The sequence below is a fragment of the Cupressus sempervirens genome, chromosome 9, assembly GCF_028749045.1.
Source record: "Cupressus sempervirens isolate cs-2001-9-10 chromosome 9, ASM2874904v1, whole genome shotgun sequence".
Taxonomy (NCBI): domain Eukaryota; kingdom Viridiplantae; phylum Streptophyta; class Pinopsida; order Cupressales; family Cupressaceae; genus Cupressus; species Cupressus sempervirens.
Genome location: NC_143126.1, coordinates 809436638 through 809453989, shown reverse-complemented (window position 1 = coordinate 809453989; position 17352 = coordinate 809436638). Strand labels below are relative to the sequence as shown.

The 17352-nt window shown below is 34.7% G+C and overlaps 1 protein-coding gene across 2 annotated transcripts in view; it reads left to right on the top strand.

The window, feature by feature from the left end:
* Window positions 1–13201, top strand: part of LOC149541168 (histone deacetylase 19-like) — a 45378-nt gene extending 32177 nt beyond the window's left edge. For both annotated transcript variants that reach the window (XR_016356485.1, XM_089802171.1), the window contains one exon: window positions 12813–13201. Coding sequence is in view for 1 of the 2 variants with exons in the window: in XM_089802171.1 (XP_089658297.1) it covers window positions 12813–12845 (33 nt within the window). In the remaining variant the exon portion in view is untranslated. The remainder of the gene's footprint in view (window positions 1–12812) is intronic.
* The last annotated feature ends 4151 nt before the right edge of the window (window positions 13202–17352 follow it).

The window sequence follows — 17352 nt, the reverse complement described above, 5'->3', positions numbered from 1 at the left end:
CTTATTAGACCTAGGTGATGCTCACAGAGGTGAAGCACTGGGACTTCTCGGGAGGTCACCCATCCTAGTACTACTCTAGCTTGAGTGCGCTGAACTATGGAGTTTTCTCCATGGTTAAATCCACTCTGCTTGCAACTCCATTTGCAAAACCTTCACCAAGTGTTGTGCCTTATAAACCATTCATTAGAAAGCCCCTTAAGCTCATCAATTGATAAGCAGGAGACATTTTTTTGCCAATCTCTATCTCCACTTTTTTACTTATTTTTGCGTCTACTAGGTTGATTCTGCAATGAACTTAGCCAATCTCTGTCCTTGGACAAATTTTTTGACCTACTCTTCAATATTAAGTTCTTGAATCTAATTGCTCCATCTGCACCTTCTACCTATGATGTCCCATTATGTTAAAATTTAGTTAATAGCTGCATATGCAATATAAGCAATAATTTTAGTACTTGCTGAGTATTGTATAAAATTATTCACTGTCTTTACTAGAGCACAAGTTTGTTTCTCCATAATATCATTTTCCAATTCAGCACGTTGCAGAGACTTGCTAAAAAATGAAATAGGTTGATTGTATTCATATTGATTCTTTTGCAATAATAAAACTGCAATTGTATCATATGAAACAAAAGAAAACCCTTGGAAAGGTTTGGAATAAGTCAATATTGGAGCTTTGATCACCATTAGAATAACATCTCCGTAATATCTTGTTTATTTTATTTAATGGTCAATATTATAAATCTTGTTAATATTAGATTCTTTCTAATTCTAACAGTTGTTTCATAATAGAAACATTGTCTTTGTAAACTATAAATGAACGTCTTGTTCAGTCATTAATTCATTCAAATATTTTACCAATTACCTGTGTAAGATGGTATTAGAGTTAATTAACATTTTTTTTCAAAAAATTTATAATTTTTTTGTGTGCAAATCATGGCTTTCACTCATGAGTTAAAGGTTTTTTTCTGCAGATTTTCTTGTCGTCTTTGTGCAGAATATCAAAGAGAGTTTTTTCAATTACATTTTTTTTACTTATCTCAATCTCCACTTATTTTATTACTGCATCTTCTAGGTTTGATTCTGCCATGAACTTAGCCAATCTCTGTCCTTTGACCAATTTTTTGAGCCACTCTTAAATACTAAATTGTTGAATCTACTTTATCCATATGCACCTTCTACCTATAACGTCCCATTATGTTAAAATTTAGTTAATAGCTGCATATGGAATATAAGCAATAATTTTAGCGCTTGCTGAGTATTGTATAAAATTATTCACCGTCTTTACTAGAGCACACGTGTATTTCTCCATAATATCATTTTCCAATTCAGCACGTTGAAGAGACTTGCTAAAAAATGAAATAGGCTGATTGTATTCATATTGCTTCTTTTGCAATAATAAAATTGCAATTGTGTAATATGAAACAAAAGAAAACCCTTGGAAAGGTTTAGAATTAGTAAATGTTGGAACTTTGATCACCATCACAATAGCATCTCCGTAATTTCTTGTTTATTTAATTTATAATGGTCAATATTGGAAATCTTGTAAATATTAGATTCTTTCTAATCCTAACAGTTGTTTTGTAATAGAAACATTGTCTTTGTAAACTATAAATGAACGTCTTGTTCAGTCATTAATTCATTCAAATATTTTACCAATTACCCGTGTAAGATGGTATTAGAGTTAATTAACTTTTTTTTCAAAACATTATAATTTCAGAGAGATTTTATTAGCTTTTAAATTTAATTTTGTTTTTGCGCAAATCACGGCTTCCAGTTGTGTGGGTTTTTTCCTGCAGATTTTCTGGTTGTCTTTATGCAGAATTTCTCATTGTGCCCTTTTCCCTTGGTGTTCTTTTTAATGCAAACAACAGCTTGTTTTTTGGCACCTGCATCCATTTTATTTGACCTTTTTTTGTTTGAATGGGATCTTCTGCAAATGACATCATTCTTGGTGCCTTCTCTCTGCAACCTGAAGGTCTATTCTCTGCTCAGTGTCTTTTTCTGGATCGATGCCAGTTTTAAAGCTGTTTTCTGCTCATTTTCTCCTCTCTAAACACTGTGATGTGAGTCTGTAACTCCCCTCTCTGGAGCTACGGATTTTCTTCTGCCAACAGGAGGTCGTGTTTTTATTCAACAAGAGTGGCTCATCCTCTGCAACCTGTGTATTCCCAGCGATTTTCAGCTCTCTGTTTGTGAACATTCACCTTCTCAGTGCCTGCAATTTGTGACAGCCAGGATTTCGATTCTGGTCTTTTTTCTTTTGCCATTTGTGGATGTCTTCACTGGAAAACTTAGTTACCGGTTCGAGTTTGATTCAAAGATTGAATTTGAAGAACCGGTTTGCTGGTATGGCAAAATTTTGGAAAGGGTTTTGGGTTCGTTCAACAAAAACATGTAAAAATTATACACACACACACACAGATATTTATGAAGCCTGGAAGGATAAGTTAAAATTAGAATGTCACATAGTATCATAAAATCATATGATTTAATCATTTAAACAACAAAAATACCATACACAAACTTTAAAGTTTAAACTTGTAATCATAGCATCATAGATCATGATCATACCATCACATATTCAAGTTCAATATCAAAAATTTAAAACATTTAAATTAAATCATGATTCATGAATCATAACAGCAAGTTCAAGTATCATTGTTTCAAATTCAAGTTTCAACTAATGCATTAATTTGATGTCCCTCTTTTTGGCCAGTCAATGCAGTTGATTGAGTTAGCTCATCATAGCGAGCCTCATGAGCTGACAAGGTGTTTTGGGGGTCTCAGTTGATTACTTACTATTTTTAGTAAGTCTATTATAGAGAGTTGCTATTTTTAGCAGCACAATGAATGGCTTGGCAGTTGGTCGTCACCTGCGGTTGATCAGGTTAATAATTACATGAGCTCTTATTTATTTATTCATTGAGTTGTGTTATTATAATAATGTTTATATTATTATAATAATGACTTAAAGAGATATTAAGTGGAAAGTTTCTAGTGCTGAGTTCTTTTGGGAAACTCCTATGTTTTCTGAAGTGGAATTTTATGGAAACTTTTGCCAACGAAAAACTTATAAATGAGAGCTATTTTCATCGAGAAAAAGCATGCTTGATAATATATTTCACTTTGTGCCTTTGTGGTTTTTTTCTGGGTTCTTAATTGTATGCCCTTGCTGATGTATAAGGGTTGGAAATTTTGAGAATTGCACTTGCAATTTAGCTGCTGAGGTATAACTAAGATTCCCTAACTTCTCTATTGTTCATCACTGTAGCTGAGAAGTTTTTTATTCCACTGCTAAAGTATAGTGGATTTGTCGTATTTCTCCTACTATGTCTACTGTGGCTTGGAGATTTTGCTAGTAATTAATTCTTGAAGTGTGGAGAGTAACACTATTTTGTTGTGGGTCCACCTTGGGTTCGAATTAATATTGAGAAGTCTGCACTTTTCTCAAGACTGTTGGTCAAGGTTGAAATGAAGGTGGAATATATTGAAGAGTCTGGACGGCAACCACATTGTGCCCAGACATCATTCATAGCCCTACGTCTAAACTGGACGTCTGTAGGAGGCCAACGTAGCTTGTATTGGAGCCTGTGTGTCATTGTGGCAGGCTGTGTGAGGTTATTGGTAGGTTACGTGTCTGCTGTAGCTTCCTAGACGCCATTCCACAGTGCTTGTGATTTAATTCTATGGTTGGCATTTACACAGATTGCTTGCAATTTGTATTCTAAGGCATTTAGAGGCTGTGAGAAGCATTTTTACAAGCCCAGCAATCATCTATAACAGGCTGCGATCAGGCTGCATACACTTGGGATCACTCTAGTGATGGCTGCTTTCAAACTTTGGCTGGCAATCTGGAAAATCTGGGCCTTGCAACTACTAGTTGTGACCGGGGGTTAACAAAGATAGAGATCTGTTCTTTATTTGAAGGCTACAGCTAGTAATTATTGATGCTCATCAAGCTAAAATCAGCATTTCCAGGTTCCTTTTGATTTTGGTTGTAAATTCATTTGCTCTTCATTGCAATATTCAATTACGAAGTGATTTGCCTGGTAGTGATTAGTGCATTTGGACTAGTTCTTCAATAAATGGTGAAGTTGTCTAAAATCTGAGATATATTGGTCTGGTTCTTTTTTGAACATTTAGTTGGCTCTTCCTTGTAAAATTTATATTATGTGGTAATTTTAAATTGTTTGACAAAATGTCTTTGGTGTTATAAGTACTAGCCAACAAAGGGTTTCTACAGTGGTATTAGAGTCGTTTCTTGCCAGCTTGTAGGAATTGGGCTCAGTTTGGTCAGTGCTTGGTTTGAAGTGTAGTCAATATTTGATTTGACTTTCCTATCACGGCTAATTATAGGAGGTTTGTGCCGAGTATGCACTATACTCGAAGAGGATGTAATTCTCCTCCCAAAGAAGGAGAACCAGAGACTCAGTTTGGTTCAGATGGTAGTCCGGGTGGTTCTGGTGGCACTGGACTATGACCCACAGATGCTGAGGTTGATAGAGATGCCTTGCAGGCATATAGGAATATTGCAGCTGGGCAACAACAAATGATAGATGTACTACAACAGTTGTCTAATACTCTGCAGCAGATAACACTAACTCGAGGACGGAGTAGGGAGAGAGCTCGAGATGTTTCCGTTGGTTCTCATAAATCTCGAGGTGAGGATAGAACCTGAGATGGTGTTCCGGTTCGGGTTGAGGATCATGGTGGATTTGCTGACAGAGCTAACATGCATACTGGCGCTCATGATAGGTTACGGAGGCCCACATTTTTGAGACCTGAGATAGATGTAGTCAGAATTGAGCCTGAGGTCACTCCTTTTTCTGATGATGTACTGGCACACTTTACGGAGTGGGATGCTTTACCACATGCGATTAAAGATCATTTGAATTCTGATAGGTTCTTGACTCAGAAACGAGAGCAATGACCTCGACAAAATGAGTTACAATAGGTTGCCAGTAAGATGACCTTGGAGCACTTTGATGGAACTGGGAGAGTTATAGCTTGAGCGTGGATTCATAAGCTCGATACATATTTGGCTTCGCGTCCAATGTTTGAAGTGGACACTATTAGATTTGGAGTGTTGCATCTGGATGAAGTTGCGCATGATTGGTGGTACCATGGGTTAGTTTCTTTGCGACATGATCAGATCACTTCCTACCAAGAGTTCGTGGATCGCTTGATCGAGAGATTTGATAGGAAGGATCTGGAGGTGTACTTTCGTGAGTTGGCTCATTTGAAGCAGTCTGGTGGATTGGAGAGCTACATTAGTGAGTTCTAGAGGCTTTTAGTCATGGTTTATGATATTTCAGAGTGTAGACGAGTGATATTATTCATGGAGGGATTGGCTGAGCCATTCCGTGGATGGGTGAAGTCATTGGACTCATCTTTTCTACAGTTAGCAATGAGGAAGGCATGTGACTTGGAGTTCTCTTCTCGAAGCAAGGCTGCTTCGAAATCTTCTGCTCTTCCGCCTGATGATGGGGAGTCCTCACTAGTTGTTGAGGACAAGGGCAAGTTAGTGGGGAGATTTGATGACATTTCTAGAGAGGATTTGAGGAGGCGTCAACTTTGCTTTTGGTGCAAGGGGCCTTTCTTTAAAGGTCATACCTGTGCGTTAAGGCCAAAGGGAGTGACGAATTGTGGTATGTGGGTGTACATTGATATGATTGAGGATGAGTCATCACAACAACATGAGGATGTCGATGAAGATGGTCATACTGATGATAGAGTTTATACTATGATGAGCATTTATGGTTTAGTATTTGACTTACATGTTCAGGATTTGCACTGGGTACAGAGTTGGCCTGAGCCTAAGTTGGATTATTTGCAGGATGATTGGGTAGGCATAATGAAGGAGAGTGAGTTGAGATCTTCTATGAATTCGCCAGTTAGTGATGTTACAACTTTTACATCATCAACACAGATATTTGGTGCCATGTTACAGGTTATGTTATTGATTATGATGATGGCATTGGCATTTAGTTGGTTTAGTGAGGACAAGGACATCACTTGCTTCTTGTGGGATCCCGGTGGAAGTTTTTGTTTCATACCAGATTTCTTGAGGATAAGCAATCTTGGGGAGGGAGGACTGTAATGTCCCTGCTTTTGGCCAGTCTGTGCAGTTGATTGAGTTAGCTCATCATAGGTACCCTCATGAGTTGACAGGGTGTTTTGAGGGTCTCAGTTGATTACTTACTATTTTTAGTAAGTCTTATGGGTAGTTGCTATTTTTAGCAGCGCAATGAATGGCTTGGCAGTTGGTCGTTACTTGCGGTTGGTGAGGTTAATAATTACATGATGTCTTATTTATTTATTCATTGAGTTGCGTTATTATAATAATGTTTATATTATTATAATAATGACTTAAAGAGATATTAAGTGGAAAGTTTCTAGTGTTGAGTTCTTTTGGGAAACTTCCACATTTTCTGAAGTGGAATTTTATGTAAACTTTTGCCAATGAAAAGCTTATAAATGAGAGCTATTTTCATCGGGAAAAAACATGCTTGATTATATATTTGATTTTGTGCCTTTGTGGCTTTTTCTTGGGTTCTTAACTATATGCCCTTGCTAATGTATAAGGGTTGGAAATTCTAAGAATTGGACTTGCAATTTAGCTACTGAGGTATAGCTAAGATTGCCTAACTTCTCTATTGTTCATCACTTTATTTGAGAAGTTTTTTATTCCACTGTTGAAGTATAGTGGATTTGTTGTATTTCTCCTACTGTGTCTACTATGGCTTGGAGATTTTGCTAGTAATTAATTCTTGAAGTGTGGAGAGTGACTATTTTGTTGTGGGTCCACCTTGGGTTCGAATTGATATTGAGAAGTCTACACTTTCCTCAAGACTGTTGGTCAAGGTTGAAACGAAGGTGGAATATATTGAAGAGTTTGGATGACAACCACATTGTGCCTAGACATCATCTATAGCCCTACGTCTGAATTAGACGTTTGTAGGAGGCCAACGTAGCTTGTACTGGAGCCTGCGTGTCATTGTGTCAGGCTGTGTGAGGTTATTGGGAGGTTACGTGTCTGCTGTAGCTTCCTAGATGCCATTCCATAGTGCCTGCGATTTAATTCTATGGTTGGCATTTACACAGATTGCTTGCAAGCTGTATTCTGAGGCATTTAGAGGCTGTGAGAAGCATTTTTACAAGCCCAGCGATCATCTATAACAGGCTGCGATCAGGCTGCATACACTTGGGATCACTCTAGTGATGGCTGCTTTCAAACTTTGGCTGGCAATCTGGAAAATCTGGGCCTTGCAACTACTAGTTGTGACCGGGGGTTGAAGAAGATAGAGATCTGTTCTTTATTTGAAGGCTACAGCTTGTAATTATTGATGCTCATCAAGCTAAAATCAGCATTTCCAGGTTCCTTTTGATTTTGTTTGTAAATTCATTTGCTCTTCATTGCAATATTCAATTATGAAGTGATTTTCCTGGTAGTGATTAGTGCATTTGGACTGGTTCTTCAATAAATGGTGAAGTTGTCTGAAATCTGAGATATATTGGACTGGTTCTTCATTGAACACTTAGTTGGCTCTTCCTTGTAAAATTTATTTTTTGTGATTATTTCATACTGTTTGACAAAATGTCTTTGGTGTTATAAGTACTAACCGGCAAAGGGTTTCTACAATTAAAATGACAAATGTATTAATATTCATCTTCTTGATCTTCTTCTTCATCATCATCATCATCTTCTCCTGGTTCTTTGGCATTACTTGACTCGACAACAGAGTAAGGCCAATGGGATCAGCAACAATAGTAATAGTATGGGCATCAAAATCTTCAAAATCTTCATTTATAAGCCTAGAAGCAAAAGCATCCAAATCCACCAATTCCACATTTACATCCCACCTCTTTGTCTCCCCTTCGTTGTATTCTATAGTCTTGTGCAAGAGGAGACACAAGTTGTAATGCACAAATACCAAGTTCTCCACTCTTTTGATTGCAACCTATTGCGCTTCACTGAGTGGATGAAAGAATATGTGCTCCAATTTGATTCTAAAGCAGATGAACTGAAAACCTATGGAGACATGACCAAGTAAACAATTAAAATAAATTATGTATCTTGATTCTTAGAATTTCTAGCAATTCATTAAGACAAATTAAACTAATAGTAATTTTTTAAAAAATTAAACTTGTGAAACCACTTTGATTGCAAGGGGCTGCAACGTTTGAAATCTTTGGCCATGGAGGTACCACTAACTATGAGCATCCTTTCTGGACTGATGACAAAGAGCATCATTACATAGAGTCTTTGTATCCTCAAATTGTATGAACTCATTCATAATCAAATCTTGCATATCATCATCATTAGGAAAGAGACTTTCATATGTTGCATTGTATCCACCAAGCAGGTATGTTGTGCAACTCTTGGCATCTAAAAGAGAGGAGAAGCACTGACATGGGCTTAACTTTCCAACTGCAGACCTTTAAGTATCCCCACACAATCTCCATTGAGAAAGACCCTTCCTACCCTAGGAGTAGGCTTGGGACACCATTGTCCTTCCATTGAGCATCCTAGTGTTAGAGTGTCGACAAATTAGTTGACGAAGTTGTGGACACTTTCCAATCAAGCTATCTTCCAACTACTAGCACTCTGACCTCTGGTGATCACAATGGCAATCATGCCATTAACCTACCTTGGCCAAGTATTTTGGATGGGCAATATAAATGCTTGATCACCCATCTCTCGACTTGACAACAAGAAATTATACAAAGGATTTTCGCGAGATAATCTTAGTTACTAAATTTTGAGTGTGGTTATTGATGTTGATTTTCGGGTCTGCTGCAAATGTACTAGCATTACCATTTAATTTAGGTATGTACATGACAACCAACTCTCTTATATTACAGGACATGTCTATTCATTAGTATTTAATATAATAGTTTGTAATATAACACACACACACACATATATATTTGTGAATATATAAATATCACATATATAATATATATATGTACTATAATTAATTAAATATATATCTCATATATATATATATATACATCTTTAGTGAGTTTTATCCGATTGAAACTACACTAACATTAACACTCCCTCTTAGTTAGCGATGATAAAGACAAGACCATATATTACCTCAATGTAATATAAAGATATTGGGAGTAATGGCCTCTTGAATGTTGAGTTGCAAGATGTTCACCAAGCACTATGAGTAACGGCCTCTTGAATGTCATCTCATATGATATTCACCAAATACGCTGTGTAATGGCCTCCTGAACATCAATTTGCATAACATTCACCATGTACTCAAAATGTTCATAAGGTATGTGAACACATTCTCATAATGCTTAACAAATGAACATCCACCATGCACATTATAATCTATCATGATCTGCATAGACATTAAAAGATATCCATTCTACTAGAAAATTAAGTTATTATAAGATCATCACCTTTCAATAACTTCTGCAAATACAAGTGATAATCATTTGGGAGTCGTCACTTCCTAATATGTATAGAAGGGTGAGGCCCAAATAGTTATAAAGTATATTCATGAATCACAATCCTCTTGACTGTTATAGTTTATTGGAGAATCCATCTCAGCATGGTCTGCTCCCTCTGAATCAACACAACTGAGACCACCGAAGGTTGACTGAATCATATCCTCTTTCTGCTTGCTCTCTTTCAAGGTTGCTTCTAATGAAATGTCAGCTCCCTTTGAGTCTCAATCTCTCTCTTCCTACAAAAACATACTCGGAGGATAAAGGAAAAGATCAAGGCAAATAGTTCTTATAGTACGTATAGAAATACAAATAAGAGAGAGAAAATAGTGAGTAGATAAATGTGATACATAAGGATAATGAGTACTTGTCTATACATCAATATCCTTGATTGTCCTCGTCATCGCTGATGTGGTTGCATTTGAAGTAATTATACATCTAACACTGAATTCCTTTCATAATTCTAATTTACTTATTTTTATCAGTTACTATTAATAGATGATGATCATTGATTTAGTGCTTTACTCATCACCTCTTTATTATTTGCCAATAATATATTTATTTCATTTAGACCTTCGATGAACTATTGTAACTATAATCTTTCACATTTTGTAGTTGGGCATAAAGGCCCAAGGTTTCTGCAAAGCGATTCACAAATATAGCTGCGAGTTGACTCTAATCCGAGCCTGATCCCTCTGCGCATAGTAGTCCCTCCATTAGCTGGCTCTGTGCTTCTAGCTGTCATGCATCCAACTCTCCTCCATTCGGCACAGATTCATGAGCTCGCATGAGCTTCATTGACAATGATTCATGCACATGTAGTGATCTACAATTTTGAGGTGTCAGAATAACACTCAGAGCACAGGCCTTGCTTCATCCACTTGGGTCCCATTGGCACGCACTGCAGATCTTTTAAGATCAGGCACCATGCATACCTCTTCGGTGAGCAGTCACCCTGAGACAAGTGTAACTAAGGTCCCCCTTTCAAGCTCATCTTCCACATCAGCATCAAACACACTTGCAGACGTTAGACAATCCAAGTTGCTCACTGATTTGTATTGAATCATCCCCTCATTCATAGTGGCAACAATCTGAATCTGGAGAAGATCAGGCAGTATAAAGTGGTCAATCCAGGCACTTTGGTATAGCATGCAGATCAAAATCTGCTTCATTTTTTGTATTTTTTTTCTGATTATTCTGATCTGTTTTTGTTGACAATAATAAATCAGAAATGATGGTAAACCATCCTTTTATAAGCTTCTCTAGAATCTCATATATCACATATATCTAATTAAATATATATCTCATATATATATCTTTAGTGAGTATATCTGATTGAAACTACACTAAAGTTAACAACTGATTATGTTCACTTTTCATTGCAGGGATATTCCCATTCACTCCTTTCATCTTGACCATACCAACCCTCATGGATGAATTCTGGGGAGGTTTCTTATGTGATATCTAGTTTATAGAGTATATGCATTGCCATCTTTCATGCCAAATCTGGCCTATGGCATCATAAATGAGTTACGCTTTCATTCTGATTAATTCTTATCTTTTGGAGCAGCACCCCATCTCAGAGATATATTGACCATAACTCTGTATGAGTTAGCACTCTTTGACAGAATAACTTAAATGCATCCACATTTAAGAAGTTATCATAGGCAAGGTCTTTCTATAACAAGGTGACCCTTTTCTTATAACAAATTTTAATAGAAAATAGAATACTTGGGCTGAAATCATCCCGATTCTGGATTTCAAGAAAAGATAAATACGAAAGCCTTCCTTATGAGGCAAGCTGGCTATTTCAAATGCATGACTTAAGCATGATAAACAGTAAAAAAATGTAATGCATGACCTGAGATCAATTTAGCGCGATTGGAAATATAATTGTAATGGCGTCAAGTATGCCACCCTCCTTCGCTATCAAATTTTACGATCCCATCCAGTATAAGGAATGCTGGGCAATCTTAAACAAGCTCGGCTTGGAAGAATCGCCTGAGATGGTGAGAGGCAATATATAAAAATGCATCCTTGTTGGGGCGAGCAAAGATATGCAAAGAGGCATCCAAGTGCATGCTCAGCTACGCAAGAATTACTGAGGTGGCAAGGTGTTTGCATGGGCCTTCTAATAAAATTTGAATTAAAAAAAAATGGAATAAAACATATAGACCGATGACATAAAAGAGATATGGAAAAGGTGGCCGCTCAAGGCATAATAAATAACTATTGCCAAGGTCCGAAATAAAATTAAGTGTGGCAACAAATGTCTTCATTCATGCCTTAATATATATATTAGTGTTGCCCCTTCATATTCATGCTTAGTATTCCATATGTGTGTGTGTGTGTACATATTTTACACCTACCCAAAGTATGAGTATAGACACGATATTAATATACAAGACTGGAAAGAATTTGCAAGGTATACGAAGATCATCCACATATGATGGGTAATCTTTCTTATTTGAGTTTTTTTTAATAATGCTGGTTAGCTCATGGTAATCCTTTGTGCATTCTTGCTTGTCTAGTTGTTTCATCCTTGAACCAAGTGGTTAGATTTCACGCCTGCTGATTTGACAGTGGACTCCCATTTTGGCAACACTCCCCCCCTTCATTGTGCTTCTGCAAAAAGGAAAAAGGTTCCAGAGTAATAATATGTTTTCATAGTTTTGAAATATAAATAAAATATCACATAATCATTTACAATTTCCATCATAATGACTAATTAACATGGAATGTGAAATAATAACTAATAACTGAAATATTATTTCACATGAATCAAATATTTCAACAACTTTGCCAATAAATTAACTTCACATGAATTCTCAACAGCTAGAAGATTATTTTAAATTTAGCAAAAATTTGGGATGTAACATAAATCTTCGATGGAGCTATACTAGTCAAAAATATTGTTTAGATATAATGGTTTCTAATGGCCATTAGATGAAAGTAATCAACATGATCTATTAATTCATTCATTTGTTAAAAAGATTATTTTAATTGTTCAAATGTTTGTTTGATATTTTTGTTTTCACATTGTCATTTCACTGTTTGAACTTTTACGTGAAATCAGAAGATTATAAATGAACACATATTTTTTACATCTTTTAATTAAAGGTATAAAACAAGTTTATTTGCTCTCTTTGTCAAGTTTCTCTGAATTTTCCTTGCTAATTTGTTATCCCATCTGGATTTTTCTTACCGTTGAGTCTAAAGTAAGTGAACTACAGTTCACCATTTTTCTCAAGCAAGTATTTTCATTGTCTTTAACTTAATTATTTTTGCTCCTAGAAAGAGTATAAAATGCTTCATTTCAATGTACAAGTAATTTTGCCCTGCAGAATGAAAGTGATGGGCCGAAGTGGGCAATATAACGAGGAAGGGAAAAAGCCAGGAGCAGTTTCAGGTGTTTAGTGCAACTGCTAAGATGCGTTTTTTGAAAACCAGCACGAGATACATCCACCAGGAATCAAATGTTGTAGTGGCTACTTTTTTGCTAGCCACAAGGTATATGGCATATGTACATATCTTTGTCGAACACGAGGAATATTTGTAGATATGCAATGCAAGGAACATTGAGATTTTTATGTCAGGTTTTATGGAGAAGATTGGCCTGAGTATTGTAGCAATATTTGCAGCATACCTACTGATCGATCAGTTAAGGTGAGCGAATTTTGTAGCAATTCATGAATGCCTTTTAGAATCAAATTCAAAACTTGCTTTTCTGAAAGTTATTAGTAGAAGAAAAACTTGCTTTTGGTCTGAGATGCTTGGACTGAGGCCATATAAAATAATGTCATCTGTATTCTTTTGATTTTGTTTGCTACCTCGAAGTTTTGCGTCTCTTCCCTCCTAAGTAGAGTTATTGATTAGTTTTCTGTATATCTGTCTTTCTTTGGCTGCACCAAAATTTGAGCAGCTGGTTTGAATTTAAGATTTGTTTGGTTAACACATGTAGCACGAAACATTTTATAAAAGGATACTTGTGATGATACAAAGAACAATTATTTTGTATAGAAAATCTACTATGGTGCACTCGTAATTTGTTTTCTTTCCTTGATAAATCTTAGATGAAGCTATAATGGTCTTAAACATGGTGTGATAAATTTGACCATGTTTTAAAGATTAAATATTTGCTACCTATCTTGATACACCATCTCTCCAATTGAGAAGAGATCAGATGGCTTTTCAAGTCCTCTGGATCAAACCAGTCAAGATTATATATTAATCTAAGATTAATTTTTTTTAATCAAAATCTTTATCTATTAATTTATGCATTTGTTAAAACTTTTGTTTGGTTATTTCATTTTTTGTTTGATGTTTTTTTTTTTTTTTAAAAGCAAAAGTGAGCTAGCCATCATTTGTTTGATGTTCTTGTTTCATCCATTTATCTAATTATTTGAGTTTTAATGTGAAAACACGGGATATCTGTGATTGTAAACATATAGTATAAATTGCCAACTAGCATCAACTTTTCCATCACAGGCTGTTTGTCCCGGCACAAATTATATCATGGAATATTGAATCTCAAGGAGCTACACTAACTGATATGCCATAATCCATATAAGGCTTATAGACTTGAGTTTTCACTAGTTTGTCATAGACTCAATTGACCACACGCCTCATGACTGTATCATATTTTCCACACGTCTGCATGATCTCTAACTGAATCTTGATCTACTGCATTTTTGTTTACAGCCGTCGCAACTGGTACTCTATCCTGTTAGGTTCCATGCTACCTTTTTTCTACTTATCATTTATTTTATCTCAATGCTAATTCAGAGCTTACAAAGCCTTCAATTCCCTTGATCCATCAGAAAGTAGTAGACCCATGACACATTCTGTCAACATCTTGTTATGTACTATTTCATGCATATTATCCTTAAATTCTTCCAAAAGGGTCTCACGAGAGAAAAGCAAGCCTATATCCTCTATACCTGCAGGACATAGAATAGCTGTCACCGTGCATAAATGCACTACCAAAAAGTAGCAAAAAAATGTTCTCAGGACAGCATTTGACACTTTTGCCTTGCTTGCCATTGTAACACAAAACACCAACACCATGCATGATAGAGAGAAAGCATAATGTACGTACTATCACACTACAACTACCACAAGGCAAAACATAATGAAGCTGGTAACATAATAGATCATAACGCTGACTTGATTTTAATACTTGCACTTTGCACCATCATAATGCCCAACCGAAGAAGATATTGAATATGGGATTTTGCTGGCAACCTACACCTTACACTTAAACAAAAAGAAGAAAAAATTTACAATGTCAACCACCTGATACATTTACTACCGTTGTACAAATATTGTAAAAAATCTCAATGATCTTCAAAACTAATAACCATTCACTTCCTCACTAATTATTTCTCACTCACTTGGATCAAAGCTTCCAAGTAGATATAATTGTTTGTGAGACCACACGATTAGCCATCAGGTTTGCTACCCCATGAGAATTCTTTAAACACCGTTTTTAATTTCAAGAATTTACATGAATCTTTAATTGCATTCAACACAATTTGTGATTTTTCTTCATATCCTACTCTAAGAATAGTTTGCAAGATTTGTAGGAGGGATGATCAATTTATCACACTATTGGTAGTATTATCCAAAAAATAAACAAAAAAATTGCACCAACCAAATTGAGATTGCCCTTTCGATGTCCCATCAACATTTAATTTAATACCTTGAATAAAGCTTTTCCATTTGTTTGTTGTCTAATTAGTGTCATCTATCTACCATTGAAAGGGAGAGATCTGCCTTTGTAAGATACTAAAGTTGCTGTTGCTTGATTTGAAATTGTATGTATTTATAAGTAGCATAACAATATGCATAAACTCAATTTACTTTAAAAATCCATCCTGATAAATCTATGGGAACTAAACCATGCAAGCCTAGTATAAAAATGCTTATATGTTTAAATTCTTCTACATAAGGTATTCATCCTCTTCCTTGTGTCATTTCTGGATGGTAGATGTAGATTGACTGATTACTACTAATTTAGGACAAGCATGCATTGAATGATTAAGATAAGTCATTTTTGGGTATTTAGGAAAACATTCGACTACATTTGCTATGTGGGGAGGAATGATTATTGTCAGACATATGCCGTGTACCAATTTTCTGAGTTTGAAGGTGACGTGAATGATATAATCTCTTGTATTGAAATCTCTACAACATCGTCCTTTTCTTTTCCCTGTCACTGCACACTCTCCTTGCCTTCATCATCATTTGATGATGTATTTGCTACATTATTATTTTCAATTTGCTGATTAACATTACTATTCTCCTTTGTTGAAACCTCTGCCACATCATTGCAAGCCACATTCTTATCTTCATAATGCAATGGATTTGCTTTTGCTATATCCACAACATCCACTGTCTCAATCTGCATGAACCACAATATTTTTAAAACAAATCTGGTGGTAGTATCCAAACTTTTATCATTTAAATAATAATATCTTAGCAATATACTTTTATGTTTTAAAACAAAACACTTAAAATCAGATTACATTAAAATCTAATCATCAGAACTTGAGACAATTGCAAGAAAGCTTATGTAGCATACCAAAAAGAATGTCCTATTAATTTACATTAAATTACAAATAAATAAAACTTAAGAAAAACATATTACACTCAAATTTAATGAAACAGAACCGAAGGCAATTGTTAAAAAGATTATAGAGGAGATCAAAAAGAAAACTAGACAAATTTAGAGTGTTTACCAATGGTAGAAATAACTGTAAGTAGAATAAATTAAAAACCAATGGATTCACTCTTATTGATTAAAGAATGACTTGCAATATTTAAACCCAAAATAAGGGATGAAAAATACTTAAGCTTTTAGCAATACAATTATATGAAAACAAACGATAACAAGTTTTTTAACAAAGCTGATACAAACAACATAAAAATTGATAATTGGTAAAACAATAATAATCTGACAGAAACAATATTCTGATAACGAAGAGTTCATTGAAAGGATTGTATGGGAAAAATGGGAAAAATGGAGAATAATTTTTTTTAAAAATATCCTAAATATTCTTTTTAGGGAAATTTTTTTATGATTGATTTATAAAATTTATCTATCTTTATTTTAATTTAAAAGGATTTAATATATATTTCTCACTTTATGCTATGGCCATTATATAGTGATGTAAAACATTTATATTAATATCTACCATTATTAATGATCCAAAAACATATTTAGTTATCTTATTTCAACATAATAAAAAATATTATTATATTTTAAAAAGTAATATATATTATATTATCTAGTCTATTATACGATTCTATAAATCAATATATTAAATCTAGTTTTCTAAATCTTACTCTATAAAATTACGACGAGACGTACATTTTTTCCTTGAAAATAGTGGTAGATTATTATTTAATATACACACTTCTTTTGTTTTAAACAATTAATTAGATTTATTTTACTATACAAATAAATTTAATAATAGTATAATATGTAAATGGAAAATTTTGAAAAACTAATATTTGATTAGCACAGTATAATAAACAAAATATGTCTACTTTTTAAAATAAAATATTAGTATAAATATTGAAATTATAAATTTTTATTTCATTCCAATGTGGTGGATAAGTGGTGTCATTAAATTGTCTTCATGGAAAAATATGAATAATCTCTTTTAAAGTAAGTGGTGTCATTAAATTGTCTTCATGTAAAAATATGAACAATCTCTTTTAAAGTAATGTTTGTATTTCCAAACATGTTTATTAGTTGATTAAACTTTAAAAAAAAAAAAAAATTCTTGAGAAGTATTCAAATGAGAAGATTATACCCCCCATTCCATGTGTAAAAGGTAAAGCACAATAAAAAAGTGCCATCTAATGGTATGTATAATG